Consider the following 18825-nt stretch of genomic DNA (forward strand, 5'->3'; position numbering starts at 1 on the left):
CCGTACTGCTTCCCCTTCCCTAGCTCTTGGATATAAAGATAACCTTGCAGAATCCTGCAGTTACTGGCTGTTTTTTCATTTCAGTCCAAATCAAGTTCAAAATATAATGCCTGTGACATCAGCATGGCATGCAGTATCCTATTATTTGCTGGTGAAAATGCATAGCTAGTGTTGGTGACTATGTTGCAAAACAGTGTTCTGTAGCTGAGAATGTGCTCTGTAAACTAGTGTTATCGTGCTCTTTGTAGCTGTTGTGGTTTCCATGAAAATAAATAGGAGGCATTACTTTCAAAGCAAGCAATGTAAATAGTCTTATGATTTTTTTTCACTAAAAAACATATAATTCAACCTCAGACACTGTATTATCTATATGAATTTCACAATTACTCAACAAATTTAATTTCCATGCTTCAAAAACTGCCACATTAAGAAACTTTTAAAAACAATATTTATAGCACAAAAAGTCCAAGTTAATCCTTTCCTTTAATAGCATTCACAAGGACTTTTTGCATTCTTCCCAGCTTTGCACTGGAAATTTTAAGAACAGTGGTAAAAATCAGACCACATACTTCATTTGCGTTCTCCAATAACACAAGAATGTATCAATATGTGGCTAGAATTTATACAGCACTTCGCAGAAATTCTTTGACAATGCCTACTGAAGACTATTTGGACAAGCACCTATCAAGAAATCAGATACCCCACAGGTCTTCATTCAGTGATGTAAGGCATTCTTTAATAGACAGTCAATAAGTATAATAAAATGAATTTTTGTTTGTTTGATGACACTTTCTTTGTTGCAAAACAGGACGGAAATGCAATTGACAAATCGTCCACCACAGGCATGAAGACAGCGATACAAAAGGCCTTTAAAGCATTCTCTCCTTTTGTTTGTACTGGTATATGGTAGCTGTAGACAGATAGTTCTGGTTGACTGCACTGACTGTTATGGGAGAGAGGTTCTGTAATTTCAATTGAACAGAAAGAAAAGCTTATACCAAGATCTGAAAGAATAGGAGGTCACTCAAGGGTAAAACATAGCAAGACCTAAGGACAGCTAGCATAAATTTGTGTAGTGCATCTAATTCAAATAAATCTATGGCAAAATATATTGATATAGGCCTTGCTACTTGCTTCATATTAAAACATGCATGTTTTAAAGAAAATGAGTAAAATTAGTCTGGGAATACTCATACCATACAGTAATAAAATTAAATCAGAACGAAGGAGACTTGAATTCTATTCTCACTCCTTTCACTGACTTACTAAACGATTTTATGAAGGACTTCTCATCTATTGTACTATGCATAAACAGTATTGCATTTTACAGATAATGTAACAATTTCTTTTGTAAAGTGTACTGAAAAGCTATAACTTTATAAGCACTAACTTTATTACACTAGTTTTGATCCCCTGAATTCCATCAGTTCTGATGAATTTCACTAACATAAAACTTAAGTATTGTTGAATCAAGACTATATTTTGGAGATGTTTTATTACAGACTTGGTAAGGAACATTCAAGTACATGCTTTTAACTAATTATGTATTGACTTAACAGAATCTGAAGCTGATTTTTTTTTTTTAACTAATATTTCAAGATTGAGCTGACATCAGCCTAGAGCAAAGAAATACAATGCAAACACATGCCAGTATCTGTGTCTCTCTCCAGTTTTGGCTGCAGACTCAAGGCAAAAAGAGTTCAGTGTGGTTTACAATTAGAGACTCGTGAAATTCAAGCCTGTGAGTTCCTCTGAGAGTACGGGCTTATCTGCCCCTTTAACAATGTTATGATGTAGTCGGGGGATTGAACTCAGTCTCTACAGGTCCCTTCCAACCTCTGCAATTCTGTGTTTCTGTGAAACAGATCCATCAAATAAATGCACACATTTGTTTGGAATTTTTTTGCTGGTATGAATATTTTATACATCTATACTGTTTTTTCTTTATAGCAATTATTTCTGATTGCTTTTGAAAGTACTCTAAAAGTTTCAATAGTCCTTTGCTGTAATGAAAATAAGCAAAAGATATGTAGTTTATTTTTTTGTATACAGCTCCTGAATTTTTGTACACAATCTATCACAGCTTTCTGAAGTGATAAAGCACAATAAGGAAGAGAATAAATAAATAAAAAGATGAAACCCAAAGTATGGCTCATCCTTTATCAATAATATGAATTTACGGGGGTATACAGTATTTCTGAAACTCTGTTTTGAAAAAGATATTTATTCAATTATACCAGGGCCATTAGTGTCTTTAAAATAATCACATCATTGCATCAATTAAAAAAAGAGATGTAGTGTCTTTCCTGGAATATTTTGTCTACATGATACATATCATTCTTCATTGGAACAAAGAATGTGAAATAGTCAAAATCAGTTTAACTTATTCTAAAATACCAGTTCACTTAAAGATGATAGCTGTAAACTGGCATGATTAAAACACTGCAGAGATTTAAAGGGAATGTCTCTATTCAGTAAAATGTAAAAAACAAGACAATCATCTTTTTGAAGATGTGACTCAGGTTAAAGCACAACACTACTTCAGCACCAATAAATTAATACATGTGACAATTTGGTTCAGGGAAAAAGAAAAAAAATAACAGAATCAGAATTGTAGGGGCTGGAAGGGATCTCCATAGATCATTGAGTCCAAACCCCCTGCAAAGCAGGCTCCCTACAGCACTGCACAGGTAGGCTTCCAGACAGGTCTTGAATATCTCCGGAGAACGAGAATCCACAACCTCCTTGGGCAGCCTGTTCCAGTGCTCTGTCACCCTCACTGTGAAGAAGTTCCTTCACATATTAGTAATAAATTCTTATCCCTCACCTTTCTCATTAAGGTTACGGAAAAGTTTGGATGAACCCTTCCAAACTGGTGGTGTCTCCATAAGGATCTGATTCAATTCCTAAAAAAATAAAATTGAAAAATATTGACAAGTCTTTAAATAATTGAACAAAGACATTACTGGATTATGAGTAAGTGCTAAGAAATCAGCAAAGGAAAGGAAATGCACGCAACTCTGCCATTTAATTTAACTTCAGTTTAGCACAGTGATTTTGGGAAGTATTCACATAAATTTTGTATATATGATTAATCCAAAAATTGCTCATCTGAGAATACTCACATGAATACTAAGCGTTTACAGAATTGGAAAGACACAAAAAACTTTTATCAAAACCTTACTGAGGTCCAGGGAGGAGACTCATCCTTAGCTTCAGTGAATATGTGCAGCAGTGAGTAACTTCAGCAGCAAATACATTTTACATTCTTTTTAAGACACTTGACCTGAACCAAAGGAAACTTCACCCATGAACATGAATGTACTTTACTCTTGATACAGGGACACAGACACAGTTCTCTTGCAGTTGTACAAATATAAAAAACAAACTGAAATGTAAGAGGCACTTCAACACCACAAAAGGTACAGAGTGGCATTAGTATTTCAGGCAGCTGTTACACTTAGACAACAAAGAAACTCAGTCAGATATGAGCTGAGGAAGAAACTGACAGATGTTTGAGGAAGTCAGTAAATCCAACATAACATGCTTGAGCAGCTGTGCCTGCTTGAGATTCTAGATTCAGATCTGTCTAAAATGACAGAAAAGTAAGGAAGTAAAACTTTTTTTAAATAAAAATTAAAAACCCTCTTTCTTCTGTGACTGCAAGTTCACATCATGAAAGTAGGCAACTACTGCAAAACGCATGGCTATAAGATAACAAGGGAGTTATTACTCACCTGCTTGGAAAGGGATCGCCACTTTTTAGCACCTACAACAAAAGACAAAGTTATGGACATACCAAACTCAGTTATGCCAATATGGTGTCATTACTATTATAATATATCCACAACTGATTTTTTAAACAAAAAAAGAGGTATTTTCCCTACTGTATTCATCAGATTGAAGCTATAGCCTGCTTCAAAAAAATTCTTACTGTTATTAAGAGAGTAAATAGTGTAACACATACATGGATTCCTAACCGTCAAGAATCAATTTAGATGTATAGTTTTTAATCAAAATCCAATTCAGTGATCTCTCTGATACTTTCTACCTCCATAACAGACTATTAAAGCATTAATCAGGAAATAGGGTGCACTTGGTTTACCTGTGGCATCAACAGTCTGAACTATCATTTAGTAGCAGCAGTATTATTCAAATCATAGGGGAGACCAAGATTCCTGTCCCTACTTCACTACTTGTACATTTTAAAGATATATAGAAAAAAAAAGCCTTCAAACATCATCACATCATCAGAAGCTAGGGCACCTTTTAGCCACTCCTAATCACACAGATTCATGCTTGCTCTTATAGAAAAAAAATAGAGCTTGACAGCAGCTAAGAAATTTTAACAAGGAATCTGAAAATTTCAGAACAGGAACTGCTCATCAGAACTGAAAGCTGATAATGGGTAATAAAGAGCTGATATTTTTCATAAAGCCTTAAAATGAAAGCATCCAGTAGCAGATGAAGATACCAGCATTTGACAACAGATGTTCAGAAACATGCAAGAATTCAGAACCTGAGGTTCACCTTCACCCTCTCAAATCTTTGCAGTATTAAGCTACACACTGTGAATATGAGAATTCACAGAAGTACAAAAAGCTGCGTGCTATGTGGTAAAATGTGTAACTTCCTGGTTGGCAAAGGCTCATTATTACAGAGCAAAATGACCTGCAGAATTAGAAATCCCTTTCTCATGATGGCCTCCATGCTTCATTAAATAACAATCATGAAACAGATGCCACTCACTGTGATCTAATTCATGGTTAGAAAGTGTCTGGAACTGCAGTTTTACATCCCAGTAATACGAACAGTGTCTGCAAATCCTACCCCAACTACAGTGCATTACATCAAGCAACAACATAACATCAAGTAACAGCATTTTACATACTTTTCAGTTTGATTATTTACTACTAAAGCCTTGTGTCAAACTACTAAATAAAACCAAACAAAATAACCTCTCTCACTACATTAATTGCTTTGTGTTTATGTCTACCATAAAAATAATTGTATCTAGTTTTCTAGTCAGATAATTTCCCATACGTTTATACACGGATTTGTCCTCCTAGACATGCAAATATTATATCTACATGCATACTTTTTGCAGCTCAGTATTAGGCTATTTTTTTCTTATAATATCTACCAAGAGCTAAAAGGAAGAAAATATATTTCCTTTTCTTTTAACTGACTTTCTAAATGTACAAATGCATACTCAGATGATAAAAAAAATTATCAAGCATGATTAGGGAAAAATACATTTTTCCCTAATGACAACCTTTACTGTAAAGTCAGCAGGAGTAAGTTAATTATGCCATTTACTCTGTGTCTTTATAACAGCTGCCCAGAGTCAAAAGTTGTATGTTATAAAAGAAAATACCATATTAGTCAGTGTTTAATCAAAAAAGGAAGTGAATGCCCTCTTGACTTTTGTAGAGTTTACTCTATCTCCAAAGTAAATCAATAACAATAGATGCATTCACTATATCACAGATCTCATTCAGGTCTAGTATTATTAGCTTTTCTACAAAGCAGACATAAAGAGCTACTATTATTACTCTTCAAAGGGTGATTTTGCTTTCTAGTTTTAATCCTTAAGAAGTCCAAGCCTATGTTCTTTTTAATTGCAATATATAGATATTTTAATATGTTGGCCTGCATGGACCCAATTATTTATCATTTAAAATAAGACCAAAATTATTCAAAAATACGAAATATGTATTATTTTATTCAGAAAAATACTTCATTTAAACTTACTACCTTCAACAGAGCAAAATAGAAAATTAAGACTTGCTCAAACTGACAAACCAGTACAAAAATTAAAACTAAATATTCAGAGATCAAAATCTGTAAGTGGCAACACATGTAGGCTATTTGCTTCATTTATTACTTCTTATTTGTCAGCCTTTTGTCCAAAATTCACAGCCCAGTTCTGCCCAAGTATCCCAGATAATACGACTTCCACCATAATGAAGTCATCTCCTTCTACTTACTGCCTCTTACACCATCCCTTAATCATCTCTGTCATGTAATCTCTGCTATTTGTGTACAAAACTTAAAGGCAGACAGGTTAGTTTTGCCTTCAGTCTCAGAGATTAACTGGATGCCTGGGAATGACTTTTATCCAAGCAAGGTCTTCTACACTGAACTCAGAAGGGCTCCTCACTGCTTGAACTCCTTATCTTTTCTTCTCTGGCAAGACACATACAGAATACTCTTGGGAGCTTAACACTTTTTAATTATTATTTTTTGATAATCTGAATATTTGCCGTGATGGAGAAGGAAGCCTAAATTTAATTAGCGTGGAAAAGACTGGTCTATCACTCATACACTGTCATAAAATTGAGCTGAAGTGCTTTTTTAACCGATATCCAGTACATGCCACACATGCTCCACAACCATACATGGCTATGCTATGAGATGAACTGCCTGGGGAAAAGCTGGTGAGCCCAATTCCATGGTCACAGAAAAAGTATCACCTGGAGTCTTGGGTTGAAGAAGTAGTCACGAAGTGCTGACGTGTAATTACATCAATTTCTGTGATAGAAATATAGGAAGAGATCTACTTTCTCTATTTCAACTGGTGAGCAAAAAGGAGAACGAAGATTCGCTTCCTGGTAGGAGTTTTAAAGTTTTGCAAGTTTTCAACGTCTAAGCTCTATATTCTGTCTTCACTGTTACAAAGAGTGATTGTATCTTTAGTTAAAAGTTAAGGGAGTTTTGATTACTGACACAATCAGCTGAAATATTTCCTCTGTTTCATTACAGCTAAGAAAATAATGGGAAAAATCTGTAGAAGCTTTAACCTCTCCTCTGTTTTACCTGCTTTTGACCGTTCTCTACATGTTACTTTTCTTCCTTAAATCTACGGTGAGGTATGACATATGTCATATCTGAGCAAAGATACTCACTTTTCTCAGAAGTTGTTTGCTGCTACCAATGCACTGCAAGCCCAAGGGCCCCGAAATCAAACAAGATCAGCAATGGATTGCGATATTCACTTTTCTATTTGGTCACTCTTTGATATTTAAAGCAAAATAAACAAGATTAAGTGAACCAAAGTTGATAGTTTATTTTTCATTAACTTGATTGATAAATAGTGCTACCTTTAATTTCAAATGTAGAAAGTGGATCCCCTGAGGACTGAAACTCCTACCTCACAGTTTGTTATTTAGAATACCTTGATATGCTTGTAGAATCTCCACGTGGAAAAAGAAAAAAAAAACCCCAAAGCCAAAAAGAACAGAACACCAAAACCAAACAAAAGCCAACCAACAAAACAAACAAAAACAAAAAACAAATGATATCAGATGATAATTTAGGATAGCAAAAGCTATAAAACATTATTCTAAATTATTTAGGTTTCTTGCCTGCTTATTTACGCATAAGGTTCACAAAGGAAGGAAATTTTGCAGCCCAACTGTCCTGCTTGGAAAGAATCCAGAACTGTAACCTCATCAAAGCAAATGGTAAAAATGAACTTATCTTTCACACCTACTGAGCTGTGTGTGACCTCTAAGACAAGAGCATTTATCTAATGACTTCTAAGAGAAAACAGTTCACAGATGTTTACAAAGTAATAACGATGAGGATGATGACTGCATGCATTTAGATGCCAAGGTGAAGAACTAGCATCTTTACACACCAATCGCAAACAACAGTAGTAATCAAAAACAAATGGAAAAATAACATGCATCATCACCATCACATCCACAGCAACTTTATCAATACGAAACTTCAGCTTACGTTTTGGTTCATCATTTGTGACAGCCTGAATGAAGTCATATGGTGTCATATAAAGCTGTCCTTCAAATTCTAAACTGGCAAACCTACGAAATCGTTGCTCTCGAGGCGTTGCATAAAGGTGTAAATCTTCGAGGTCTGATCTGTTCTCTGTAACCTTCAAAGACAGAAGGAAACAATTTAAATGTATCATTTTATGATTGCCACTGCCATTCCCTACAAAGAAACTCTAAATTAAAAAGTGATAATTCATTAAGTCAAATCCATCCAAATACTGCTGTACAGTAAGAGCTTGAATGAGGATTCCCCCACTATCATTTTCACTCTTCCATAATTTTAGCAAGTCATCTTTACTGAGTGAAATTTTTGACATGAGCTGAGCTCATAGTTGAAAGAAAAAAAAAAAAACCAAAAACTTAGGTCCATAGAAAAGAAAGCCACTCTAAATCAAAAAGTCTGTGTAACTTAAAATGACTCTGTTATAATTATTTGTGGTTTCATATTTCCAGAAGAAAATGAAATACTTTTTAATTGCTTCTTCACGTAGAGCGCAGCTGTTGACGGTAATAGGCAAAACACCTCCACAATATTCCCCAGTGCAAACCTCCTATGATTACTCCTATTTCAAGTATCTACCACAATCAAGGCTACGCACTGACTGTTTGTAAACTTAGTAGCACAAAACTCTTAAGTGTTCTCAATTGTTACATCTTTATTTGATACTGTCAAAGATTTAAACAGGAAGTATGGTATCACTAACTGAAAACTTTCCACAGCTCACAACCTGGCAAGCTCCTCTGTGGATTCAGGAACTTGAAGAAAATGCACGTTTCTTAATTTTATTTATGTATTTATTTTAACAGAGATTAAAAATATCAAAACTAAATTGTTTTATAAAAGGACAAGCAATGATACAGGTAACTTCTCCCAGTATGTGAGAAGAGGAATGCAGCATCTTACCAGTGAAATAACCCATTCTGCCATTGTCATCATTATTCTTGTCATTTCAGACAGTATATCTAAAACACCTCATGTATCAAAATTAACTAAGAAGAGGCAAATAGTAGCAATAATTTAACTGATGTCTATTTGTCTTTTAACTAAGAAAGTATCTAAATGCTTTTTGTGTTTTTAGAGAACCCTCTCTTTTAGTTTAAAGCCATTACCACTTGTCCTAGCACTACGCTCCTTGATAGAGTCTCTCCCCATTTCTCCTGTAGGCCCCTTTAGGAGGAAAAACAAAACAAAACAAAACAAAAACAAAAAACAACCCCAAAGAATTCCCTTCTGACATAACCATTTGCAAGTCAAAACATTCATGTGCTATCTCGCTGTCTGCATACGGTCTTGCTGATCCTTCTGCAGTCCAGTGGCATTCAAGCTATGCCTTCATGTGGGATTTACACAACTTAATTGTTTCAGCAGAGCTTGCAGCAAGATAATTGATTACCCCTGTATTTGAAGGTTAACAATCTATCTTATTTTTGATATACATGTTATTTTATTGCTATCACAAACATGCTTTTGAATAAATGCAGGTTGTAAACACAAGTAATAAAGCAGTATCTCTGCAAAGCCAGCTTTCAGAGAAGACACTCTTCAAGGCCATGTTACACATACAGTACTTGTAATCAACTGTAATCAGCCATGATCAATCATGCATAATCAGGAGAATCTGCAGATAATGCATCATTCAAGAAATATCAACTTGCTTTTTGATGACTGTAAGTACTTGAAGAGTATGTTAAAGACATACTTTAACATAACCTGAAGTACTCTATGCTAATATAAACCAACATACTGCAAACATGGAATTAAGATATGTTCAAACTTAATTCATGTAAGTACTCCAGTCTCCAAACTCATAGTTGCTGCTTCATTTTAGCCAATTCACATTTTCTCTCTGGCTGTATAACAATACTAGTATTTTACACTCCAGATAAATGTCATTGTAACTCAATACGAACATTGGCTGGCCACCAAGACAAGCCATACCTCTCAAAACCCTGCATGCCCTTGCTCTTGCACTTGTATCCTCTACTTGCTAAGTGTCAAACTGGATACAGGAATGGATACGTCTGACAAATTTTTGTTTTGGTGGTGCTATTTGTAGGCAGATAAATTCCTGGATCTATCCCACAAGAAGAATATTAGTTCCACAACCTAGGCCACAGGAATTTGTAAATTACAGAAAAGGAAATATATGGTTCGGCTGTGACCAGGGGGCAAAGGGACCCACAGAGCCACATCCTAGGAAAGGGAGGAGGTGGAAAGGGAAAAGGTAGGGAGATGGGCCTGGACAAAGGAAAATGGCAGCAATGAACTAAAGAAAAAACAACTTAATTTACTATATATAGTAGCGGAATGTGAGATAACACAATATAATACCATACTACAGAAATTGAAGCTAATAAATAGAATAAAAATGCAAAAGAGAGAGTTATGAAACCAAAGTCCTTACTCTAACTCTGTCAGCAAAGCAGCCAGGGAGCAAAGAGAGAGGTCTCATGACTCCCAGTTCATTTTATCTTTCCCTCCAAACAGAAAATGGAAATGGAAAAATGAAGTCTTCTGGAAGTTGTAGTTCATTCTTCTCTTCTGAGACCAAGAGATCAGAAAGATCAACAATCTGCAGGACTACAGCACTAACTCTAGCTCCCAGTGCATTGCATGATGTTATGATGTGGAATACTGATGGAAAACCATGAAAGCAAGACACCTCTTTCAGCAGCAACCTGCACCTACTTCAGGTTAGCATGATCGGAAAACTACAGGCTCCAGTGTATTTTTATTCTGAGGAATCTTGAGCTTTGTGGTTTCAGCAGAAAGAATCAGAACAAGCTGTTTATGCTGCTTTTCTAACATGGACTCAAACAAACATATACAGGGCTTAACTTTCTGTATTAGATCACTGGACTCATACATTAAATGTTCAAGTTAAGGCTAAGCAGGTTTTGACTGCAAAAGACCCCAGGTATGAGCCTTAGTTAACTGCTAAGACCACCGACAGGAATACTATTATTTTTCCCCACCCAATTTCCTGGTATCAATTCATGAAACCTATAGCAACTTTGTCTTGAGTAAACTCTATAATTACTATGAGCTCCTTAATATGCTAATTAAAAAGTCAAGACATCCTAATGTATTATCTCAACCCGTATCTTTCCAGGCATTTATTTAAGGAATTCTCAACACAATTACAAAATATGTCCTCAATGTATTCTTCCCAATGTTGGGGGATCATAATTCAGTGAGGCAAGTATGAGAATTTCAGCGATATCATTATTTTTTCCCAATTGATTTATTTCACACTTATGCCCAGGTTAGACAATCTTGTTGTACGCAGCAGAACTACTATCAAATCTAATAGACACAAGAACAAGACACAGAAAGCAGACACTGAGTACCTCAGGGAAGGTACTGTTGACAAAGGAGTGAACATCATTCAATAAGATTCCCATTTCTATTTGAAGTTTCAAGAGCTTATCCAGACTAAATCTCTCTGTAATCACCAACAATCTTCAAAAACTTTCATGAAAGTACATCTCTTTGAGAAACAAAAGAGATTTTTTTTTTTAATTCTTCTATTTATTAATCCTCTTGGCAGACTTTCCTAATAACTACAAGGGTCTCATATCATGTTACCTTTTGAAAACTGGACATAGTCCTTTCCTTCAAGCAGAGTGTCACACACCTCCCAACAGCAGTAATATCTTACAAGTAGCAGGTCAGCTCCTGTTTATCTGCACACGTATACCAATCTGCTTCACTGAACTTGCAGGAAAAAACAAGAATGCAGTTGACGGCCATTAATTCCCATCCTTCCATCTTCACAAAGGAAATGGAAATAATGGGGCAAGAGAGGCCTGACAGCTCTCATAAACAATGCATTATCTTCTCCACAATCTCACAAAAACCTACACACTGAGAGTTGTAATCCAACAGCTCATAGCTCACATCCTTCTGCCCTTCCTCTTTCCAACTCAGTGTCTCATTGCTTGGTGTTTGGCCTCCCACACCTTATGTTATGCCTTTTCTCAAGCACAGTGCCAATCCAACAGCAGCGTTTTGAAGTGCTGCTATGTACAGTCCCAGCAACCTACGCCCTGCAGAATCAGGACCAGATAGATTACAGCTTAATTTATATCAGACAAGGCGAAAACAAACAAACAAACAACACAAATTTGCCTTGGCCTAATTTCTTGCTGTTCTTAACATTCCCTTCATGTAAAAGTACATACGCATGCCTAATACACAGATATTTAAAAGCAATTCCTAAAATGGATTAAATGACTCTCACACAAACCACAACCAGACAAAGAATACAATGGGAAACATTTTCCTGAAGTCCATTTTAACATCAATTTAATTTTTATTTATCATGTTTTGATATGCTGAAGACCAAACTAATTTTGACAAGGTATTTCTCCAAATGGGAGTATCATGCTTCAATTACACGTGCCTTCCACTGACAGTCTCTGCTACAAACATATTACAAACAGTCTGAAGTATCTGCTAAAGGCATCCAAAGTTTCAAATTCATTATACAAATGAATTGCAGCACCACTTTTAGAGTAATATCCCTCTGTATTTTCTCCATTTAATCACAGCAGAAATGTAAGTGAGGCAAATCTAGGCTTTCTATCAAGCAAAATTGCTATCTAAAACTCATCCCCATTTTTGGCTCATCTTTCACATACTAACCGCCAGTAGAAAGTTGACAAACAGCCCTGAAAGTCCAGTACTCTGACCAAAGATTTCCACGTACTGCCCACACTTCCTTAAAGCATGGCTGAATCTCCATTTCTGGTCCCGTTTCTGCCCTACTGGCTCTCTCATCTGTCTGAATTTGGCACAATATGTATTAACCTGTATGGCCTTACAGTGAAATCCATGCAGTAACTCTACTGCTGCAAGATGGCCTAAAGCAAGACATGAGCTCACATAGTAACATCAAAGCAATTAAAATGTTGCAGTAGATATGACCTCAAACTACTTGAAAATATCAGTAAATGGTAATTATACTAGTGAGGTTCAGTAGAAGTAAGATGTAGAAGACATAATATGGCATAATTACCTTTCTTAAAAACACAACAGAAACACTCTTTGCCCAGTGTCGGTCTCACATCCGGTTAAGACAGCAATTCAGAGGTTTTATTCTGTGGCCAAAGATTTAACTTTTCCACAGAGACAAGCTTTAACACCAGCTAGAGGATTTACTGTTTGGAAAAAAATAAAATCCAATTCCAAAGAATCTATTATCAAACCCCAGAATGATACTCCGATGCTCAGATCCTAAGAATATCTACAACTAATGCAAAATATTTTATAAACAAACAGATTAAAAACATACATACTGAATATGCACATATATGAAGCTAATAGCTCCAGCAGTACCATAAAAAACCCAACAGTTTGATGTATTCCAAGTCAAATCAGTGTTCTTTTGCTTTTTTCCAACCGACATGAAGGTGAACTTATTTTAGGTAAAGAAGCCAACATTTGCTATTAAAAGTACCTTTGCTTGCAGTCAAAAGTACGTTACATTACAGCAGTTTAATCTTTAAGTAATTTATTTCAAGTGAGTGAGTTTCTTTGAATTTCTGCTTGCAAGTAATCGGTCTTCCATCAATGAGAACCTGTGCAAATTATTAAAATAAAAGGCTTTCAAAGCACTGCTGTTCCTTACTTCCTTCACTTAGATTTGACTTGAGGCTTATTTAATATGCTCCCATGTAGATAAAAGTAGCACAGTTTTGTTTTCATGCTGGGTGGCCAAAAGGTTAAACGTCATGTTCCCAGTGTGGGAAAATCCCAGAAGTAGACAAAACTGTTTTGATGCTTACAGAAGTTATATTTCTAGTAGACTACTTAGATGTAGAACTACCAACAATTCTGTCAGTTGATCCCTCTTCTCTGAGATAAGAACATTATTATGTTAAAATATTTATAAGCATAGGAAGCTGGAATGTGCTTAAAATGTTGAGAAAAGGGCCCTTTTCAAATAAAATACTGTTACAGGAAATTCTTGGGGTAACTGTGTTTATCCATAAGCATAGTGATTCTTGAAATCTTCCAAAATAAATATTACGCTCAGATATTCTCCAACCATCCCTCTTACATGAGTCTGACGTGTAAATTACTCAAACTCCAGAAGTTCTTCCAGAAGTTTCAGTTAGTACATATATTCTGCTGTATAGGTCCATATGCTTTGCTGCCTGCAAGACTGAAACATGCAGTATCCCAAACACATAGCATATTTTTTTAACATCTTAAGGAACACAGAAGTAATGCCAAGAAGTAAACATGACTTTTCCTTCAACACAACTCTTGCTGCAGCTGGCTGGCAAGCACTAACCTCGTCAGGGTGATTACACAATGAGGAGCTTTGCCACCCAAAGAACCAACCACTTTCCCACATTTGGCAATTGACCTGCTGCACGAAACACACAATGTGTATGGAAAACCGTTACCTACAAGTGATCCTTGTGAAAATGATCCTTTCTGCATCTCTTAGAGCAGCACATTCTTAGAGCAGGCAGAAGAGCCTGCTCCCTAAGGGAATTGGCCTTACGTTTTGGAGTTAAAGTCTTGGTCTTCATTTCACAGTGTTGGAAATATATGATGTAATCCACTCAGAAATGTGCTGCTACAAATAAACTTGACCTTTCGAGTATTTTCAAAGACAGTTTGACACTACTGCTGAGGTAGAAGGGAAAGAAAAACCTCTAGAAACATCTGCAGTATGCAGCTTCTCCTGGAAGTGAAGTGCGCCTTCAGGAAACCTGATAAAGCAAATTCTCTATGTCTGTCTCTCCTCAACCACTTTCTTAATTTCTAAATCACCTCTGAAGGAAGCAGTTGTTAGAGGCTCTTTCATGAAGTCTGGAGCTGAGGTTTGCTACCTTTATGGAATGACAACACAGTTACAGCAAAGATCTCTTTGGGGTGCTAAACATGTCATCATCGGTATTTCCAATAAAATATTAGTAAGCTGTAGAAATGACAGTGGATGCAAGGAATATGAAAGCAAGGAAGTGGAAGACAAAAATTCTGACACTTCAGTATGTTTTCCTGATACACAGCTGTCCTGACAAGGTAAAGACTTCATGAGAAGCATATTGCCTGAAATCTTCAGGATCAGCACCCTTCTTGGGTCAATATCACTCTCAGTTGTCAGAACAGAAAATCTGTATCAAAATAACAGTTCTTTCAAAAAGTTTCTGTTCTGAATAGGCATCTCCTAGACCTGCAAAGTAGCTCTTCCAGTCTTCACTGAATCCTTCTGCCACAAAACCAGTAGGTTTGAGTGCAGAATTTTACTTGGGTTATGAAATGTCACATAGGAGTTAAATGGAAATTAAGTGAAAGGCTTTGTGGACTTCGGTAACAAATACAACAACAAAAGCATTGTTCTTTAGAATATCCAAGATTTTACTCCATGTAATTACATATAAGCCCCCTGCTCCTCGGGACTGATATTGTTCTTAGAAAACTATGTAGGAAAAAGGAATCCTACAGACAGCTCAGGTTCATGCTGCATCTATAACAAATCTTACTCTCTACCATAATACCTCCAATAATATATTTGGTCAAACAAGTATTTTATCACACTAACTGCATAAGGTTTGCCTCCTCAAAATACTTCACCACATGGCCATATGAACATTATCTGGAAGCAGATGGCCTCCAAAAAGAAAGCTGTTAAGTCAAAACAAACTGGGTTCAAAATAAACATGCATACATCCTTTTCATTGTCTAGGAAGACCAGAAACCTATTCTGCTGTCTGCTGGAGCTGTCTAAATGAAACACCAAGGTCATTCTGCTTATTACATTTCCACAAGAAGCCAGCTCAAGATATAAGGAAGACGTGAACTAAAGACTAGCTATGGCTGTCTTATCTATATCTATCTTAAACATAAAAAGCGGTCAAGAATATTACAAGTAATTGAATATCTGAATGCATTATGATACTGTTTCCACTTACAAATTCACTTTGCACTATTACAAATTCAGTTATCTATCCATCATTAATGTTTCAGAAAGAATTTTTCACCCCAAAGCACTCATTTTGTTAGCCAAGTTGCTTCTGCTTTTTTTATCTGTTATATGGAACCCCAGGGGTGGAGCAAAAATAATTTGCTATAATTCCTCCAAGCAGCTACTGTCACTCGAGCATTAGACAGTGACAGCAGTGACATCAGCTGCTTCTTCTAATGATCCAAGTAAAAGGCATCTCGGTGCAGGGAAAATGAGGAGCAGCATATTACCGTTGCACAATATCATGAATACCATTCAATGCAATTTGAACACAATATTTGCATCTTTTCTTCTCTGAGAAGACACTTCTGGAGGTATTTTAGAAGCCTGTAGTGAAAGACACTGCAGGTCTGCAGGGTAATCATAAATGGAGTACAGATGGCAGATGAATCTCATGGTCAGAAAACTCTTTGTATCTCAACAAGTAGATGCAGTATCAAGCTATGATCTTTATTGCCACACAAATACTTCTGCAGCACATAATAATTAAAAAAAAAAAAAAAAAAGAAGAGGAAACCACTAACTCAACCCAAGAAGTCCACAGCCATTTGATCCTCATCTGAAAGGAAAAAAGAATTGAAAGGATGCTTTTTCAGGAATACTGGACACTCAAGTCTCCAATTAGGAATCAATGAGATCATTCAAAATAAAAGCTGTAACATAAAGTCAAGTATTCTGAGATGTCAGTCTTTGTGCATGTAGTCTGGCAACACAAACTAGGTGCGCACAACTCAATCTACTTCTTCAAGTATTTTTGTTATTCAAGCTGAAAACCAAATTAATTACAGTCTTTCTCCATAGGAACATAAGTAACTTTTTCCCTCCCCCTCCACATTTAGCTACATAGCATTCAAAACCATTTAGAGTACACACAAAAGATGCATTTTATTTTACACCTTGCTTCATATTAATTCAAATCTAGAGTTAATTCTGACATCTAAAACTTCTGACTTTACAACTTCAACATTTTGTAACTTACGTGAGGGAAAATTCCTAATTACATTCCACACTAAATTCAGTGGCTGTTCTAGGATGCAACAGCCAAGTTTCCCTCAAAAGAAGTTGAAAACTTAAGACTGGATAAATCAAATGAAGTAGCGTTTTGTCCAATCAAAACAGCATGAAAGACTGAAAGAGCTTGTTAGGTTCTCTGTGCCCTAACTCAAAATAACACACACACAAAACAACAAATGCTCAGCCAAAAGTACCTGGTTCACTTCTCCTTCAGGAGCAACACTGCCCACAGAAGCCGCCCTTGGCTAGCAATTTGAGGCAACAGCATTAACCGCACAAGGCCTCTTCCCACACATCACAACCCTGACGTAGAGAAAGCAGGCCACGTGCAGCACAGATGAGCAGGCTGAAAAGATGTCGTCCTGGGAAATCAACTAATCATGGCTCTTAACATTTTAAAAAATATGACACATATCATAAAAATAATAATAATAATAATTAAAAACAAACAAACCCATTATCATTTGCTAAGAATAGCACTGTGCTGGAGTTTCTCCCTACATGGAAATTTCAATTTCCAAGTTCATGCCAGTTATTTTGAATTACCAGGCCGGCCAGGCACTGCTCCTGCTGAGCCAGCCCAGCCTTAGCACAGCACACCTTACCGGCACCGCTGCTCTCCACAAAGCCTTGAGCAAACCTTCTGCAAGACTGACAGTCTGATATTAAAAATGTAACTGTTCTAAGCGCGAGGAACAGAACACATAGGTTTTGTGCCGCCAGCAGCGGTTCCGCTCTACGTTATAATAAAAAAAGACGAGGAGCACCAGAGGCAGAGAACAGTGCGAGACGCACAGCGCAGACGCTTCCGCAGCGCAACCGAAGCCCCCAGGCGCCGGCAATCCCCACTGCGCCCAGCGATCCGGCAGCCCGCCGCCCCTCGCTCTCTCCTGCTGAGAGCGGACCGTCTCCAGGCCGGGTGACCTCCAGTCCCGGGCAGTCCGGCGGCCAGCCCTCAGCCGACTCCGCTGGGGAGGGAGAGGGCCGTCGTCCCTCCATCCGCGCTCGGCCACCGGCTGGCAGCACCACGGGGTCCTGCGCCGCCTCGGGATGAGCTCCGGCCGCGGCACGGAGCGAGGCCGCGGGGCGGGCAGGGCGCGGCGCGCACACACCTACCGTCTCCTTGGCAGCGGCCGCCACAGGGATGGGGAGCAGCGCCCGAGCTCCGCCCGCCTCGGCGGCTGCCGGCTGCCGGGATGGCTCCCGCCGCCGCTCGGACAGCTGATAGCCCGCGTAGCCGGCGAGAGCCGCCCCCGCCGCCCAGCCCAGCTCCCGCCGCCACCTCCTCGGCCCGGCTGGCCCGGCCCCGCCGCCGGCCCACAGCCGCCGTGCCGACGGGGCGCTAGGTGCGGAGCCCAAGCGGCGGCGCCACCGCAGGAGGGTACGCAGGGCGGCCATGGCCGCCGCTCCGCCCCGGTGACAGGCGGACAGAGCCCCCACGGCCGGCCGGAGAAAACCTCGCGAGAAACGGGGAAGGGGTGGGGAAGGGAGAGCCCCCGCCAGTCCCCGCCTCCGCCCGCCCGCCCGCCGGTACCTCGGACCGGGGCGCTGCCCAGATGTTCCCTCTGCCTCCCCGGGCAGCCCGGCGGTCACAACAACTGCCGTGGTCCTGGTGCCTGAGGGGAGGCCTCGGAGCAAGGCAGCAGCAGGCAGCCAGGTGCTTTCTGGCAGTAGTGGGCTCTGAGCAAGTCAATGGGGATCAGAGGCTCTTAGACCGAGTGAGGAGAGCGCGTGTCAGCCCGAGCCTCGGCAGACTAAGCCAAAGTGGTTGGGCAGGGCCGTGTGTGCAAACTGCCATGAGTGGGGACTGAGCTCATATGTGTGCCTGATGGAAACACAGAACACCCCGAGCTGGAAGGGACTTACAGGGATCATCAAGCCCAACTCCTGGCTCCATACAGCACCACCCAAATTTCAAACCCTCTGTCTGAGTGTGTTGTCCAAATGCTCCTTGAACTCTAGCAGCTTGGGGCTGTGCCCACTGCCCTGGGGAGCTTGTTCCATAACCTTCCCTTCTGTTTTTGTAGTTA

At 38.6% G+C, this 18825-nt stretch overlaps 1 protein-coding gene across 5 annotated transcripts in view; it reads right to left on the reverse strand.

The window, feature by feature from the left end:
- The window catches only part of MICU3 (mitochondrial calcium uptake family member 3), a 48195-nt gene extending 29967 nt beyond the window's left edge, over window positions 1–18228 (reverse strand). For all 5 annotated transcript variants that reach the window (XM_040699408.2, XM_040699405.2, XM_015285646.4 and 2 more), the window contains exons 1-4: window positions 17912–18228; window positions 7744–7897; window positions 3738–3769; window positions 2828–2906 (exon numbers count right to left, since the gene is read on the reverse strand). In XM_040699408.2, the coding sequence (XP_040555342.1) occupies window positions 2828–2906; window positions 3738–3769; window positions 7744–7897; window positions 17912–18193 (547 nt within the window). In that variant the 5' untranslated portion in view covers window positions 18194–18228. The remainder of the gene's footprint in view (window positions 1–2827; window positions 2907–3737; window positions 3770–7743; window positions 7898–17911) is intronic.
- Between the last annotated feature and the right edge of the window lie 597 nt (window positions 18229–18825).

The sequence above is a fragment of the Gallus gallus genome, chromosome 4 (genome assembly GCF_016699485.2).
Source record: "Gallus gallus isolate bGalGal1 chromosome 4, bGalGal1.mat.broiler.GRCg7b, whole genome shotgun sequence".
In the NCBI taxonomy this organism is placed as follows: domain Eukaryota; kingdom Metazoa; phylum Chordata; class Aves; order Galliformes; family Phasianidae; genus Gallus; species Gallus gallus.